This window comes from Cyrtonyx montezumae, unplaced genomic scaffold (assembly GCF_038088225.1).
Source record: "Cyrtonyx montezumae isolate F1298 unplaced genomic scaffold, pur_monq_1.0 scaffold_7, whole genome shotgun sequence".
Lineage (NCBI taxonomy): Eukaryota > Metazoa > Chordata > Aves > Galliformes > Odontophoridae > Cyrtonyx > Cyrtonyx montezumae.
The window spans coordinates 3,731,887-3,748,821 of record NW_027072078.1 but is presented as its reverse complement, the minus strand read 5'-3'; the positions used below and the strand labels follow the sequence as shown (position 1 = coordinate 3,748,821).

The 16,935-nt window shown below is 45.2% G+C and overlaps 1 protein-coding gene across 13 annotated transcripts in view; it reads right to left on the bottom strand.

The window, feature by feature from the left end:
* Positions 1–16,935, bottom strand: part of IKZF2 (IKAROS family zinc finger 2) — a 102,908-nt gene that overhangs the window by 11,413 nt on the left and 74,560 nt on the right. For 12 of the 13 annotated variants that reach the window (XM_065751280.1, XM_065751289.1, XM_065751284.1 and 9 more), the window contains one exon: positions 439–576. In XM_065751280.1, the coding sequence (XP_065607352.1) occupies positions 439–576 (138 nt within the window). Of the gene's footprint in view, positions 1–438; positions 577–8,015; positions 8,127–16,935 lie in introns of all 13 variants that reach the window. The other variant, XM_065751294.1, reaches the window with a different exon arrangement.

The window sequence follows — 16,935 nt, the reverse complement described above, 5'->3', positions numbered from 1 at the left end:
GCATCCACTTTTTCTTTTTTCTGATAGAATATAATACTATAAGGAGTAGAAATGATGACCTCTGAGTATGTCTACCATCCTTACCTCTTTAAAGTACCAGTCACTTTCACCAAGGAGAGGAAAGGGGATGCATGTGGTCCTTAGTTTTTATGGTAACTTTGCACGGGTGCCTTTACTTTACTTGCCTTTCATTTTACTTTAATGTCTGCATACTTAGATATCTAAAAATTGAAATACCAATTTCAAAAAATAAAAAGAAATTGCTGTTAAATCAGAGTGAGGATTGTAGCCCATCTCTTCTCCTCCTGCCTATCTGAGTGCAAGCAACAGATAAGAAAGTAGTGACGCAAAGCACAAAGGAAGGAGGAAGAATGGATGGAAAACCCCTGCAAGACATGCTCCAAATGCAAGAGACCTCAAGGCATGGTGTCCACCCACCGTGGTGACTCAGGACCTGCCCGGCAGCCTCCATGCCAACATTCTGCATATAGTTGTGGCAGCGTTCCTTGTGCTCTTCCAGTGAACTGCGCTGCTTGTAGCTCCGGCCACAGTAGTTGCACTTGTGAGGCTTCCCCACTGTGGAGAGAATGAGAACGTAGGGTCAGATCCGCAGCAACCCACCTGTGCTACCAGCATGGCATCTTCACAGCAAACCACTCTTGAGATGGAAAGACAACTCAGAAAGGTTACTCAAGTCCCATGCCTTCCTCCCAGCCCCATTTTACCCCCCACACACACCTCCCACCCACTGGGTACTTGGCTCCATCAGCTGTTCACACTAACGCATGGTATCTGCAGAAGCAACAAGAGGTGGACCTGCTGATCGTAAAGCAAACAAACAGACTACAAGAGGGGAAAACAGCTCAAACAGCAGAATCACATCCCAGCACTGCCTCTGTGTCACTAAGTCTCGTGGGAAAGAAACTTCTGAGGTGTTTTGCCCATGGCACGAGCAGCTGCTTTCACAAAACTGTGCTGCCCCAGTGGCCTAATTCTGCTGTGAGCCGGGGAAACCCATCTCATGGCACAGAGGAGTTCTCTGAGAGATGCAGCTTTGCCAAAATTACCAAGGGAAGGTTTGGGAAAAAAAACAAAACCCAGACAACAAAGTAACACTGGTAACGGCCTCTGTTATATGTCAGAGCTAAGCTGTCACCAGTAATTCAAAGAGATGGGATAATAGGAAAGAAAAAAAGAAAAAAAAAAGCTGAGTACAAAAAAAAACCAAGCCATATGAACGCAAGATATAACTCCAATTCCTTCTGTGTGTGCATTACACTCAGGAGCAATATGAATAAATGGCAAATGCCTCTTAACACACGCAAAACCTGGCACCAGATTCCCATAAAGTACATCCCTTTCATAGCATGCCATTAAGAAACCACAAGAACGGCCTAACCCAAGGCCAGAAAGCTAGCCAGAAGTGCAGTTTGCCAAGCCATGCTAATAAAGGTTTTTAATATAATTCCAACTTGAAGAACACAACCGTTTATTCTCTAATAACTAAAGAGCTATTAAGTCAGCCCTGCAAAGTCCCGTAATACACCACAGGCTGAGATTTTCAGAGCTGGCTGAAGGATGATGGAGAAGGTGAAAATCTTAGGTAAGAATTCTAGTTTCCATCCAAAGACAGAGGATATCCTCGGTTGGATAATATGTATGTTGCTATTGGGTTTGTCCCAGTCTTTGAAAGTTTTTCACTGTCATTTACTAAATGAAATCCAAGCTGGACTAATGACAGACAAACATTGCCACCCCTAGGCAACTGGTTCCTTCCTTCCATTGTAGGACAGACCTGGGGGCTGTTTCAGTGCTCGGGGGAGATGTAGGGGGCACAGTGGGAGGACACCCATAGCCGACAAGACGTTGGACTGGAAATTTTTTGTTAGTTTGGTGTCAGATCAAGAAATCCAACACAGCTGAAGGGATTGAGCTAACAGACCCAAAGCAGGGCTGAATTAGACCACGTAGTTTGGCTATGGCAGGTTTTCAAAATCGTAGGTGAACCATAAGATACAAAGGAAATGCATGATTGCTTTCAGCTACTCAAGATACTATTAATTAAATATATTATAATTTAGCACAGATAAACATATTCTCTTACAAGCTTGCAGGAGAAAAAAAAATGATAAGAAAAAAAATAAAGCTGGTATTAACCAACCCTCTTCAAATTGCTTCTACTTGCACTGCAACTACTTTACAAACTGTTCCTGGACAACAAGGCTGAGCTTTCCCAGTGATATCCCAGACAGACAGCTACCAAAATCCCATCCATTTTCAAGGTTCATAAGATATGATAAAAGCTAATGACAAAGGCTGCATGGGATTTGAGGAACGTAACTCCCCAAGGAAAGAAATACTCCAGCACGTGAACTCCTTCCTCCAGGGAAAAGCTAGCAGAATAAACAACAGGTGACAAGTGTTAGCCACATTGCCTAATACACAACTGGAAGTTGCTCAAACACAACAGGGAAAAGCGGAGTTCGTGAATTCCAGTTCAGCAGACTTGAATATAACTCCCTTGGGTTCATTTGCAAGGTTGGTCCCCCGACTCTCCCTTCTCTACAGATGCAATTACATCATAGCCTAGACGTGACACAGGGAAAAGCTGATTTATTCCATAAAATTACACAAAGCGACTGCAACTTGGGTTATGCCCTTGATCAAGTCAGTCCCCGGTGGAATAGGTTCCAGTAGCCCTAGCTTGTGTCACCAGCAATGCTCTCACAATCTAGCTGGTGATGAATGTAGCTAGCAGGGGAAGCAATCACAGCCTGGATTTTAGGAACATGGATGTTGTGACAAACGTCAAGACATTTAAATAGCCACAAATTCCCCTTTTTACTCTTATCAAAGTAACTCATGACAACAATATGCGTTTGTGGATCTGAACATTGCCAGCAGGTATACATTTTTCCTTTTCTGTGTGTGTGTTACACAATATAAAGATGTAGATGTGTCTTGGAGAATTCAGTTCCAGTGATCTTCTCAACAGCGTATGTTGTTCCACATATCAAACCACCAAATTAAACCACGTAGCTGCCAAGAAACATCTCAGCCTTTGTCAGCGAAGGGATAGTAAATAAAATTTAACAGTCAAAAGTTGCCCTGAAAACATACGGCTGTGCTCTTGGGCACAGGTCTTGGCCTTTGCAGAATTCAACAGTGCTATAACCACCAAGAACCTTCTAAAGCCCACACCAAAGGCTGCTCTTTCAATTGTTAGGGTTAGGGTTGGCTCGGCTTGCTCGGCATGAAGCAGATTTCACCAAGCTTCTGAGCAAGGACCCTGTCACATGGACACAACATTCAGCGCTGTATGGCATCATACCAATGGCAGTGGCACCCAGGAGAGACGTTTCGGAAGCTTCTGGTTTGGGGTAATTATTCCTGTATCGCCTTTAGACAGAAAATTACCATCACTCATTCTCATACAAGTGACACAACACAGCGAATGCAAACAAGCCCAAAATCTTGAGAAATCTTCCATTTGTTATTGAACTGGGAAAGACCAGGGCACCGGGCAAAACCCAGCGGCCATATCTACGAAAAAGCTGACTTGAATACAAAAAACACACCTTATTTTTCTTACTTATACGTCAGAGTTTCCACACATTTAAGCTCAGATTCATACAGATGACAATGTGGCACAGAAAACCCACAGTGGAGTCTCAGCCTCAAATGGAAAATATTATGACAGTTATACAGAAAAAAGACATTTCAATTTGAAGTAGAATTTTTACCATGAAACAGGTAAACCACTTGCTGAAATTCACAGAGCAACCGAGTTTGCTTGTGAAATGAAAATGTTTGCGTGCAGGGAGGAGTGGAAAGAGGAGGAGGAGACAAAGGCAAAGTGCTCAGGAGTAAGGAATACTGGAGTCCTCGTGGGTGAACTTTGATAGCTGAGAAGTCTGCAAGCAGAAACAATGAGATGGTGCAACACTCAGGTCAATATTCAAGACAGAAAGCAGACTCGGGCCTAGGGAAACTGCTTTTAAGTCATAAAAGAAGGTCAGTGAAAGAGAAAGAGCCTGTAAGGCATTCACACAGCATTTTGTTCTCAAAAGAGATGGGAGTGCATAGCAGAATATAAAGTAAATCAAAGGGAAATAGCAAGGCATCCCAGGTAATACCTTGCCATAAGCACACAGCATGAGAAGGGCCTACGGAACAGGTTAAGAACAGCGATGCCCTTCATCGAGCTAAAACCCTGCCTCCATTAACACCAATGGCAAAATATTCCCTGGTTTCAGCAGGCAGAATTAACTACTCCCACACTTCCCTGTTTGGGATATCACATTCTTCTCTGCAACAGCATGGAGAAGGATTCTTTCTTGTCCGTGTGTACAGCTCAGGCATTAACAGCACAGCTCATACAGGAAAATGCATTACTGCAGCTTCATTGCTTGGGTCATCCCAGTGTAAGGAGTATTAAAATGTCATAGAGCTTTTACACTGAGCGTTGTATCAGACTGGAAGCTGCCCAGGATGGGGGATGCTCTGCAGATAATAAAGTACCTACCACAAAGGAGCCTTGAACGGGGCTTATTGTGGCAAGATCAATTTTAACATTGAAGCAGGAAATACGATTAACACCCTAGGTTGGGACTAGGGAGCCTAGGGTTCAATTCTTAGTTACACTACAAATTTTGTGACTGCAGGCAAGTTACTCTGATTTCCCATGCTTCAATTATTCATACATACGATTAAGGTAATAATTCCCTTCCTCACAGCATGTAAATGAATTCAGGCACTTCGTGAGAGACACAGAGGCTAATTTGGTGGAGTTCACACAAGTAGGAAGACGTAGAAAAATATAGTCCATATCTGGATTGAGAAATTAAGGACTTAATACACTGATTTTATTAGATATGGGAGTGAACATTAAAGAGCAGAAGGAAATATTTAGGATGGCGTATGGCAAAGGTTCAAGTGGGAATAAGAAAAATCAAATCAAAGAAAAAAGCTGGTGGCATATTAGGCCATTTGCAGGCACGGTATCCTTCTGGGCCATGAAATGATCAGCTCAGAGAAATGTAGATTGCCCTTTAGATTTTTCCATTTGTCTTAATGCCACAGAAGACAAAAAAAAGAGGGCTGGGGTAGCACCTGATGTTGACAAGAGAACTGAGGCAGCAGAGATCCGTTGACGAAGCACGGTCCATCCAGCTCACAGCTGTAATGTAACAGCACACCTTGTGCATCCCAGAGCTGTCTATTGCAAAGCCCCCCCCCCCAAAATATTTACATAAATAATAGACTTTTGAACAAATTCATTAAAAGAAAAAGTGAGACCTAATCCCATGCTGGCTCTGAGCAGCACGCAGCTTTACAAAGGAAACTGCCTCCCACACCGATGCTGCATCTCACTGCTGTGCTTAATGACTGTAAATGCGTTCATTGAAATTCATGAGGACTCTTTGATTTTTTGTATATATATATATATATATTTTTTTTTTTTTTTTTTTTTTTTTGCCCAGGAGAGTGCATACAGACCGAAAATAATCAGCATACACCCGAGTTCAGAAATAACAAGTCCCACAGCTAATCCAATATTGTCCAAGCCAACCTGCACGCAGAGGTCACAAGATGTAAACACCTAACATAAGTTTGCAGGCTGCAGAGCACACAAACACACCAATTCATGGCACACAGCCTTGAGTACCTCAACTTACGACACCTTAGTGCAGGTGACTTTCAGAAATAACCCGTTCTATATTCATATTATGAATAACTTTGCCACAATCTTTTAATGCTTGTCAGTTCTGACAGAAGCAGCAATACCTGCAGTACGTGCCAAAGACTCTGCACTGGAGAGGCAGCTAAATGCAGAGGTACTCTGCTCTACCACTGGACTTTAACAGAGCTCTGAAATTAAAGGCCTGCTTGCTAATAAGCTGCAGATCCACTGAAAAGAAGCCTCCTCCTATTGCTTGATAGGGAGGAAGGACAAAACTTCATCTGATTACCGGTAACATTACAGGAGCTCCTTCTTCCAACTATTTGCTACCTCCAGCAGCTGGAAGAGTTCAAGCCTTATGTTTTGCTTTTCTTGATTTTCAGAAAGAAGAAGGTGCTGGTTTACTTTTTAATAATTGACTTCTGAAAGAGATGCAGAGATCACCGCAGACCTCATGGGGTTCTGATGCCTCTTTTCATCTTTTAGGCCAAATAGTAGAGTTTATGAGGTTGTGGGAACAGACAGGTTCACCAGGTCATGCAGGAGTCCAGACAGATAGGTCTGTGCTTCCAGATGTTTCTGGACACTGTAGAACCCCCAGTGGACTCAAAATACAGCAGGACAACAAGAGAGATAGTGCACTTTACTCAATTCATGACCTCAGAGCCCAACGCCTCTTAGCACAGATAATCAATGGCCTATCAATACATATACAGCTGTTGAAGATGCTGTGAACCTCCAGCAAATGAAATACCTTTTGCCCTGACTTTTTGCACGGCAGTAGTCAATGTAAAGTTATTTCTGTCAACAGCTACCCCGTACAATTACAGCAGCCCTAGCCAGCTAGCAGCAAAACACCAAAACTGTATGCTTGTACTACATCAGCACACAGTAAAACAACGGCAAAACATTACACCTACACACCCTTTGTTTTCTAGACACACCTGTCTTCCCAATAAATATCTCCAGAGCACAAAACAGGTGCTTGACACCTGCAACTACCTGCCAGTTGTTATTGTGGTATGGCACTGTACATCCAGCAGCTAGCAGAGCAGTGCTGTGCTCCTGACACTCAGCCCCTTCTTCTGTGGCAAGTGGTGTTAAATAGATTATATACAACTTCCAAGGACCTCATCCATTCTACATTTTGGCTAGAATGGACCACAAATACACGTATGCACACAGAGCAGACTAGCAAATATACTCATCAGTGCCAACTTCCAAGTGTCTACAGCTTTGTATATCATGCACACAGGCCAGAGTGCAGCATAAATCACGAGTACAACAGCTATGGCTCTGGGGTCCTTATTTGTACCTTTAGGTACTGCCTGCAGCCTTTTATTACTTTAGTAGCTCACTGTGATTTATCCCACAGCTTCAAGCAGTTATTGGCTCTGCTATTTAATCTGATTCATCAGACTGTGTTTATTTATTAACTGATCTGCACAGTTTTACAGATAAAACAATGTTCCAATCTGCCAAAGGGTTATAAATAAGTAGGCAACAGTTTTTGTGCCAGAAGCTTAACAAACAAACAAACTCCTGTTTCATTGGCACGAAAATACAGTTATTGAAATCTCCCTAACCATCCAGACCAAACCATCCTGTCACAGTCTCTCAGCACCCATTAAATAAATTAAAAACAGAAAAGCATGAACTTTGCATGCCTTTTTCCTCCTTTACAGCACAGAAAAGAAACGGGTTCCTTTGCAGGCTTGTGTGCAGCATCTGTGTGGAAATATGCATGAAAATGGAAAAAAAAAACCTATTTGTCTAAGTGAAACCATGCAAATAAATGAAATAGTAGATCAAGTAAAATACAGGTAAAGGACACCAACGTTGTACTTACTTCTGAAAAGGACAAAATCCCTGGTTACTTGCTCTGAACTCATGTCCCATAAAACATGCATTGCAACAGACAGAAGCCCTCATCGCATATTTCCCTTAACTTAACTCTCTTACCTTCAAAATAAGAGCTTCAAAGCCAGCAGAAAGGAGCTAACACTCACTTCAGTTGGTATTAATGGCAACAGAGCCCTCAGATCTCCCCTTCATTTGAAAGTCTCTGCACTTGTGCTGCGAGCCCAGTGTCTTTGTGCCATACCAACGTGTCCCAGTGCTTCCACGCACCCCTGGCATTCAGCTGGGGTGCCTCAGGAATTTTACAAGGACTCCAAAATGGTTAAATACTACTAAATAAACACATGTTTGAACAACTCTGTGGTGGTGAGATAAAATAACAAAAACCAGGAAGACTACAAATAACTGGGTGTTTTTATCACTTTGCCAGCTTTAAAATTGCTTAAAGGCAACTAAGCTTACTGCAACTCACTTGTAGAGGGTAAGAGGTCCTGCGACAAATACAGGAGCTCACTGCTGGACTTCAGTGGTCTGCTCTGGAAAGGAATCTCCTCCTCCTGCAGTGCCATCTCTATACCTGGAACTGGGTGGAAGCAGGATGGAGGTTAAATCTTAACTGCATTTACTAGCTCTGTACTTTCTACTCCACTTCAGACCTTTAACATGATATTAAAGTCGACTTGATACGTGGACCGCTCATCCGTTTATGTAACAAACCTTCCAAAATACCCTCTTCAGTTTAAAGCTGCTCCAGGAGCACAGCAAAGAGGAACAATGAGAACACGTTTAGGTGGCTCTGTTGTTCCCCTGCCCTGTCCTGCCTGCTCAGTGGCACAGCCAAGCAGGAGCAGGAGCAGACCCATACTTCAATGGGAGTCACGCCAGGCAGCAGCAGGCTCCAGGAAGAGAGGAGCAGCTCGCAGCCCAGCACAGGGTGTGGATACCCCGGCTCACAGCAGGAATGCTGCTGGACAAACACTCCCTTGAGAAGCTCTCGTTTGTTTTTTCTTCTTCTTTTTGTTTTCCTTTCTTTTTTCCCCTTTGGGTAAAACAAGCACAGACACTGGGCCAGATTCATAGGTAGGGTAAATGGAAGTGATTCCCCGAAGCCAATTTACATCAGCTGCTTACAGTTTGGGTATTCCAAGTGCAGCCCCCTTTGCATATCTTGCAGGAGCCCTTCAGCATTTCATTATAAAGTTAACAGAACCCTTGAATTACTCGAAGCAAGCAGTGCCAAACACAGTGTTACCAGTTATTTTACACTATCTAAATAAAGGGGGAGAGAATACCTGATATTTAATTTTCACTATTGCACAAAATGGTTTTATTTCTCCTGCATAAAAACACCAAACAAGCCCTTTAACTCTAGATCATTCCTTCTCACCCTGTGGAAATGAGTTCTACCTGTACGTTCCTGCATGAGAAAAACCTATTTCTTTTTGCACCTGACTCCATCTCAGCTTTGTGTCTGATATTAGGAGATACAACACCAGTTTCCCTTACTTAAGCAAATTGTTTCTTTTCTTGTCAATGCCATAAACAGAGTTTTGGAAGCAGACTATTAGCAGCAAGCTGTCATAAAGATAATAGCAAGAAGGAAGAAGTAATGTTGACAGTTCCTGTGCTTTTCCCAACCACTGGAGCTGGGAGTTTTCACTTATTTTGATCAAGGCCAGCAATGAAGCGAACCTTGCTTCCAAAAACAGGTCAGGCAGCAAAACTAATGGGCTCCTTTGGGACATGAAAATTTTTACTCATACTTTCCCTATTGCCCAAGAACAAGCGTGGTCTGTGCCACTGCGTTAGGCTCATAAATACCTGCTGTCCAAGCATGGGTTTTGTCACCTCTTGCACAAATGTCAAATGAGGACTGACTTCTCTCACATATGTAGTTCTCTGCCAACATGCCTGACATAGATTTTACCACTAGATTACAGAAGAGCTTGAAATAAGGGTGAGACAGGGAAATAGGCAGACAGCACTGAGCTTAGCTGTGCTGCCTACTGCTGAAAAGGCTCCTCCAGCTCACTGCCCTTCTTAGCACACAGCACTTCCTGCAGCTCCATTAAAGCAAAGGAGTCCAACACCACAAGAGCTGGATAGATGTCTCCTGTCCCACCATGCTGCCACCACCAAGGATCTGGAACCATGCTGCCACTTGTGGAGTTCACTGCTCCACATTCAAAGTTCACCCCAGCAGTTAGCAGGGGGAAAAAAACGAGGACAATTTCTGGATGAGAACAATTCTCAGCAAAACCAAAGTTAACATTAAAACTGCCTATTTAGAGGACATTCGGATCTTTGAGAAATGAACCCAGGCTTCTGGACAGCTTCTGTCTGTGCAAGCCTGTAAGTATCAAGTGTCTGTGTCTGACACTGAGGTTACATTAATCTCTTTTAGGTAGTAAAATCCAGCAATTCCTGTTAGCCTCAATATCTTCTCTAGATTTTCTTGTAGAGCGGAACATAAATAATGACATTGCCAGAGCACTCACAGTTCCTTTGAGTTCTTTAGGTTCAGGCAGTTAAAACAATGAGAAGGGAGGGAGCAACGATTTGGGATTTTAGGGTGTTTCTTTTTTTGATGTGATCAGTTTTGCAATACAAGCTCTGGATATATTCAGAAAGTGGATCCTGGCTGAGAGAAGGGCAGACAAAACGAAAGGAATTAAATACGGGTGTGAAATTAAACTAAAAGAAAGTAAAAGAGCAGGAAAGAAAAGCATCTACTTGGGCTGAAAGAGAGAAAAGCTGGAAAACACAAGACAGCTCTCTAAACATCCAGAAATATGTTTAAAAGGTTGCCTGTAGAAGTGGAGAGTTTAGGAAACTCTGAATGCATCTAACTGCATTCCTCAATGAAGGGAAAAAAAAATCATAGTGAAGTCTTCACTGCACCATTCAAACTGGTGATTTTGCTGAGAAGCCTGAAGCAAAAGCAAACATTTGTTACTTCACAATACCTGGGAGAAGGAAAAAAATATATACCACTTCATCCTTTGCAAAACACGGTGGGGACAGCAAAGCTTCTGTGTCTTTTTGCCTTGTGCTTGAACTTGGGCTAACCCTAATCTCTCTCTCTGAGTTCTATGTTACTTGCCACAAAATGGCCCTTTCCCACCTCTTTTTACCAACGGTGCCATCCTATACCTGTGACCATATACCAGCCAGCTTTAATTCAGCCTGGAATTTATGCTGATTAAGGCAGAAACCTTGTGCTTCTGAAGCACATCGATCTGTACTTGCAGTCTCTTGAAGTTGGCTCCTCGTGAGCCCTTGGGCCAATCTCACCGCTTGCACAAGAGCAATGACAGGAACGTAACAGATACATTTTTCACAATACAGCTGCTGTGGGCATTTTCCTGCAGCACGTAAAAGTCAAACAAAGCACATTTTCTGGGGGATGATCCATTTTTTTGTTGGAATGAAGCTGCTCAGTTCCAAAGCATGCCAACAATCCATCCTTTTGCTCTGCTCCACGGCAGCGCAGCTATGGATACTGAAATAGATCTGATCCTACAGCGTTACCAGCACTTGCAGTTCTTCCCTTGACAAGCTGTGATACCATGACTTCCTTCAGCTTCCAGCTCCTGGGGTCAGTTGACCAAAGGGAAAGATTAGCTTACATGTTTTCTCCCTCCCTCCCTTACAAGAAAACATCTTTAGATGTTTTCTTTTAGATGTTTTAAGATCTTTAGAAAGACCAACTTATCACCTTTCACGGGCCTCATCTGTTAGCATTTAGAACCTGAAGTAGTCAGATTCATGACTTAGGGTTTTTTTTTGTTGTTGTTTTTGTTTTTAATTCCTGGCTCAGTCCTCGTGATCAACTGCTTTGGAGTCGGCACAGCCGGAGCTGCAGTGGCTGATTGAGGTACAGGGTGGGTTTTCGGGAGGTTCCAGTCTCTCGGGAACCGAGTGAGAGCAGCTAGTCCCGGCAGACCCCGGCAGCTCTCTCTCGCGAGAGGCTGACGTGGCGTAGGCGTTGCCAGGGAAACGGCGGGGGATTTAAAACGATCAGAACCCGGAAGTACCGCTCAGTCCTCGTGATCAACTGCTTTGGAGTCGGCACAGCCGGAGCTGCAGTGGCTGATTGAGGTACAGGGTGGGTTTTCGGGAGGTTCCAGTCTCTCGGGAACCGAGTGAGAGCAGGCAGTCCCAACGGCTGTTCTCGCGAGAGGTTAACGAAGCGTTAACGAGGCGCAGGTGTTAACGAGGTAGGTGTTAACGAGGCATAGGCGTTGCCAGGGTTTCAGCGCCCTCGCCCACACTCCTCAGCTGATTAGGGCTGAAGGGGTATATCCCTGAAGGGCTCAGGGAGGGCCGCGAAGTATCACATTACAATTCATATCTATATATATATTATTATAAACCATTATTTATTTATTTACTCTCAATTTTTTTTTTTTCGTTTCTTTGTTTTTATTTATTATTTATTTATTTATTTTTTTCTGTCATGGTCTCTACAAGACAGAGGGCTTGCCTTAAGAAGGCTGTGGCGACCCAGACAGAAGGTCTGCCTAGAAGTGTGGCTACACAGGTCTCTGGTTGCAAGGAGTGTCAGAGCCTGCTGCTGCTGGATGAGGGTGCTAAGCAGTTCTCCTGTGCAAGGTGTGAGCAGGTGGAAGATCTGCTTAACATGGTGGTTGAATTGAAGGAGGAGGTTGAGAGACTGAGGGCCATCAGGGACTGTGAGAGGGAGATTGACTGGTGGAGTAACTCCCTAGAGTGCCAGAGAGAAAGGTACCAGGGAGATCCCCCACAGTTTCTGGTGGACTCCCTGACCTGTCCCCGTAGGGCAGAAGGGGGATATCTGAGGGATAGGGAGGGCTGGCAGAGAGTCCCTGCTCGGTGCCGTGGGCGATCTCCCCCTCTGCCTCCCCAGTGCCCCCAGATACCCCTAAGCAATAGATTTGCAGCATTGGAAGTTGAAGAGGTGATAAGGGGTGAAGTGCAGGAAGATTCCCGCAGGAGGTCACCAATGGCAAGGCAGTCACCTCCGTGCATTGAGACTGCTGCTACTAAGAAAGAAAGGAAGGTGATCGTAGTGGGTGGCTCCCTTCTAAAGGGAACTGAGGGCCCCATTTGCAGACCAGACCCAAACCGCAGGGAAGTGTGCTGTCTCCCTGGGGCTCGAATCAGGGACATTACTAGAAGACTCCCGGACTTGATACGCCCCACCGACTACTACCCATTACTAGTAGTTCAGGCAGACTGCAATGAAATATCTCAGAGAAGTCTGCGAACTATGAAAAGAGATTTTAGGGGATTAGGGCGATTAGTTCAAGGGGTGGGAGCACAAGTGGTGTTTGCTTCCATACCTTCTGGGGCGGTGAAGGACACAGAATGGGCTAGGAAAACACAAGTGATGAATAACTGGCTGAGAGGTTGGTGTAGAGATAGACACTTTGGGTTTTTTGACCATGGGACAGTTTACTCGGCTCCTGGCCTGTTATCTGTTGATGGGACACACCTATCCCAAAGGGGGAAACGAATCCTAGCACAGGAGCTAGCTGGACTCATTGAGAGAGCTTTAAACTAGCTGTGACGGGGGAAGGGGATAAAACAGGGCTCTCCAGTAAAGAGCCTAAGGAGGCTGTGCTGGAAAAAGGGGTGAGGCAGATATCTCAGCTGAAGTGCATCTATACCAATGCACGCAGCATGGGCAATAAACAAGAAGAGCTTGAAGCCATTGTGAGGCAGGCTAACTATGACCTTGTAGCTATTACAGAAACATGGTGGGACCTCTCCCATGACTGGAATACTGGGATTGATGGCTACAAGCTCTTCAGAAGGGATAGACAGGGAAGAAAGGGTGGTGGCATAGCTCTCTATATCAAAGAGTGTTTTGATGTTGAAGAACTAGTGGTTGGAAATGACAAAATAGAGTGTCTATGGATAAGGATCAGGGGGATAGTCTTTAGGAGTGACATCGTGGTGGGGGTCTGTTATAGACCACCTAGTCAGGATGAAGAAATAGATGAGATGTTCTATAAACAACTCGTAGATGTTGCACGATGGCCAGCACTCGTTCTCATGGGGGACTTCAACTTCCCTGATATATGCTGGAAATACAATACTGCGCAGAGGAAGCAGTCCTTGAGATTTCTAGAATGTGTGGATGATTGCTTCCTGACTCAGCTGGTGCAAGAGCCTACCAGGGGAGATGCCTTGCTTGACCTACTTTTCACTAACAGGGAAGGACTAGTAGGGGATGTGAAGGTTGGAGATTGTCTTGGCCGGAGTGACCATGAAATGGTGGAGTTTGCTATTCTGGGTGCCGTCAAGAGGGTGACTAGCAAAACTATTACCTTGGACTTCCAGAGGGCAGACTTTGACCTGTTCAGGACGCTTGTTGCAAGGGTCCCTTGGGACTTGCTCCTGAAGGGTAAAGGGGTCCAGGAAGCCTGGATGCTCCTCAAGATGGAAATCTTAAAGGCACAGGAGCAGGCAGTCCCGGAGTCCTGTAAGTCAAGCCGGAGGAGCAAAAGACCAGTGTGGATGAACCGGGATCTTTTGTTGAGACTCCGAGAGAAAAGGAGAGTCTATGTCCTCTGGAAGATGGGTCAGGCTACTTGGGGTGACTACAGAGAACTGGCCAAGATCTGCAGGCAGAAAATTAGAAATGCTAAAGCCCAGCTTGAAATTAGGCTGGCTACTGCTGTAAAGGAGAACAGGAAACCCTTTTACAAATATATTAACAGCAGGAGAAAAACTAAGGAAAATTTCCCTCCTTTACTCAACGAGGCAGGCAATATAACCACAGACGATAAGGAAAAGGCTGAGGTTCTCAATGCCTTCTTCACATCTGTCTTTAATAGACAGGACAGTTATCCACATGGTACTTGCCCTGACCTGGAAGTCCGGGACGGGGTGCATAATGCACCCCCTGTGATTCAAGCAGAGACGGTCAGAGATCTTCTCCTCCATCTGAACTGCCACAAGTCCATGGGGCCAGATGGGATCCACCCAAGGGTGCTGAGGGAGCTAGCAGAGGTGATTGCCGAGCCACTTTCTGCCATCTATCAGCATTCCTGGTTATCTGGAGAGGTCCCACAAGATTGGAGGCTTGCCGATGTGACTCCCATCTTCAAGAAAGGCCGTAAGGAAGACCCGGGGAACTACAGGCCTGTCAGCCTGACCTCGGTATCAGGGAAAGTTATGGAACAGATGATATTGAGGGAGATCACACGACACGTGCATGGCAATAAAGGGATCAGACCCAGCCAGCACGGGTTCACCAGGGGCAGGTCGTGCTTGTCCAACCTCATCTCCTTCTATGACTGGGTGACCAGACAGGTAGATGAGGGAAAGGCTGTCGATGTAGTCTACCTGGACTTCAGCAAGGCCTTTGACACGGTCTCCCACAGTATTCTCCTAAGGAAACTGGCAGCCCGTGGTGTGGACAGGTTCACTCTTCTCTGGGTGGAGAACTGGCTGGAGGGCCGTGCCCAGAGGGTAGTGGTTAATGGAGTTAAGTCCAGCTGGCGTCCTGTAACGAGTGGTGTCCCCCAAGGGTCAGTTTTGGGGCCCATCTTGTTTAATATCTTTATTGATGACCTAGACGAGGGAATTGAGTGTATGCTCAGTAAGTTTGCAGATGACACAAAGCTGAGAGGATGTGTCAAACTGCCTGAGGGTAGGGAGGCCCTTCAGAGGGATTTGGATAGGCTGAACAGCTGGGCTGAGCTAAATGGGATGAGGTTCAATAAGACCAAGTGCCGGGTCCTGCACTTTGGCCACAATAACCCCATGCAATGCTATAGGCTTGGGGCAGAATGGCTTGAAGAATGTAGAGAGGAAAAGGACCTGGGGGTGTTGGTTGATGCTCGGCTCAACATGAGCCGGCAGTGTGCCCAGGTGGCTAAGAAGGCCAACAGCATCCTGGCCTGTATTAGAAATAGTGTAGCCAGCAGGAGCAGGGAGGTGATCATCCCCCTGTACTCAGCTCTGGTACGGCCGCACCTCGAGTACTGTGTTCAGTTTTGGGCCCCTCACTACAAGAAGGACATTGAGGCCCTGGAGCGTGTTCAGAGAAGGGCAACAAAACTGGTGAGGGGCCTGGAGCACAAGTCTTATGAGGAGCGGCTGAGGGAGCTGGGATTGTTCAGTCTGGAGAAGAGGAGGCTCAGAGGAGACCTTATTGCACTCTACCACTTCCTGAAGGGGGGTTGTGGTGAGGAGGGGGTAGGTCTCTTCTCCCTGATAAGTAATGACAGGACGAGAGGGAATGGCCACAAGTTGCGCCAGGGAAGATTTAGATTAGACCTGAGGAAGCATTTCTTTTCTGAAAGAGTGGTCAGGCACTGGAATGGCCTGCCTAGGGAGGTGGTTGAGGCACCATCCCTAGCGCTGTTCAAGAAGCGTTTAGATGAGGTGCTAAAGGACTTAATTTAGTAGTTGGGTAGAGATAGTGATAGGAGGATGGTTGGACTAGATGATCTTATAGGTCCTTTCCAACCTTATGAACTTATGGAGTTAGAAACTTATCAGTAGCGTAAAGCCTGAGAAATTCTGCCAACATTAATGCAGTTCCTTCAGATCTGAACAACTACAGTTGTTATCAAATGCACTTTTGTGCACAACCTATTCTCCTATTGGAAACCTGCTTTCCTGTTGTTTTAAAATTCACTGGCGTTGAGATGTCTCTCCCTAAATGTGCTTTTACTTATGCCTTAAATCATTTCCCTGCTCCATCCTGGTGTTTTATAGGAAGAAAACTAATATTACATATGAATCACAGAATAATGTGCCTCCTACAAAAGACATCGCTCTATTAGGAACACATTTTAAGTGGCACATTTACTGTGCATTTAATTTTTATTTACAGCATGTGCTCTACACCCAGCACACTGCCTGTATCGGTTTTAGTTTTCATAACCTATTCCTGACACCAAATACAAGCTGGGAGTGCTGCTCCAGGATTTGGCAAGAAGGAACAGGTTGTGGATGAGCAGGTTTCTCTGACTCACCTCCACGGATCAACAAGGAAAAATAAAAAGGGAGAGCATGGAGATTGCAAAGGGGAAAAAAAGAAGAAGGGAGCGTGAGGGGGGAGTGACGTGTTTGTGTGGATGCGGTGTGTAATGCAGCTGGCAGCCTGCCTGCTCACAGTGCCACTGAGTTCCAGACATGCCAGCCCAGCTGACTCAGCTCTTAGGAAGAAGGAAAGAGGAGGGTGAATTTCACAAACGTTTCTGATTGCCAGGGAACGGAGGTTGCTGGACTCTCCTCGAGGATCTTCAAGGCTTCCTCTTGCCTCGGGGATTCAACTGGTGTGCGCAGAGAGGTGCAAGAGGAAGACACTCACTCCATAATCTCATACAGAACTGCTGTTATTGAATCATGCCTCTACAGCTGCTGGAAACCCAGCAGCACAGCTCCGGCCC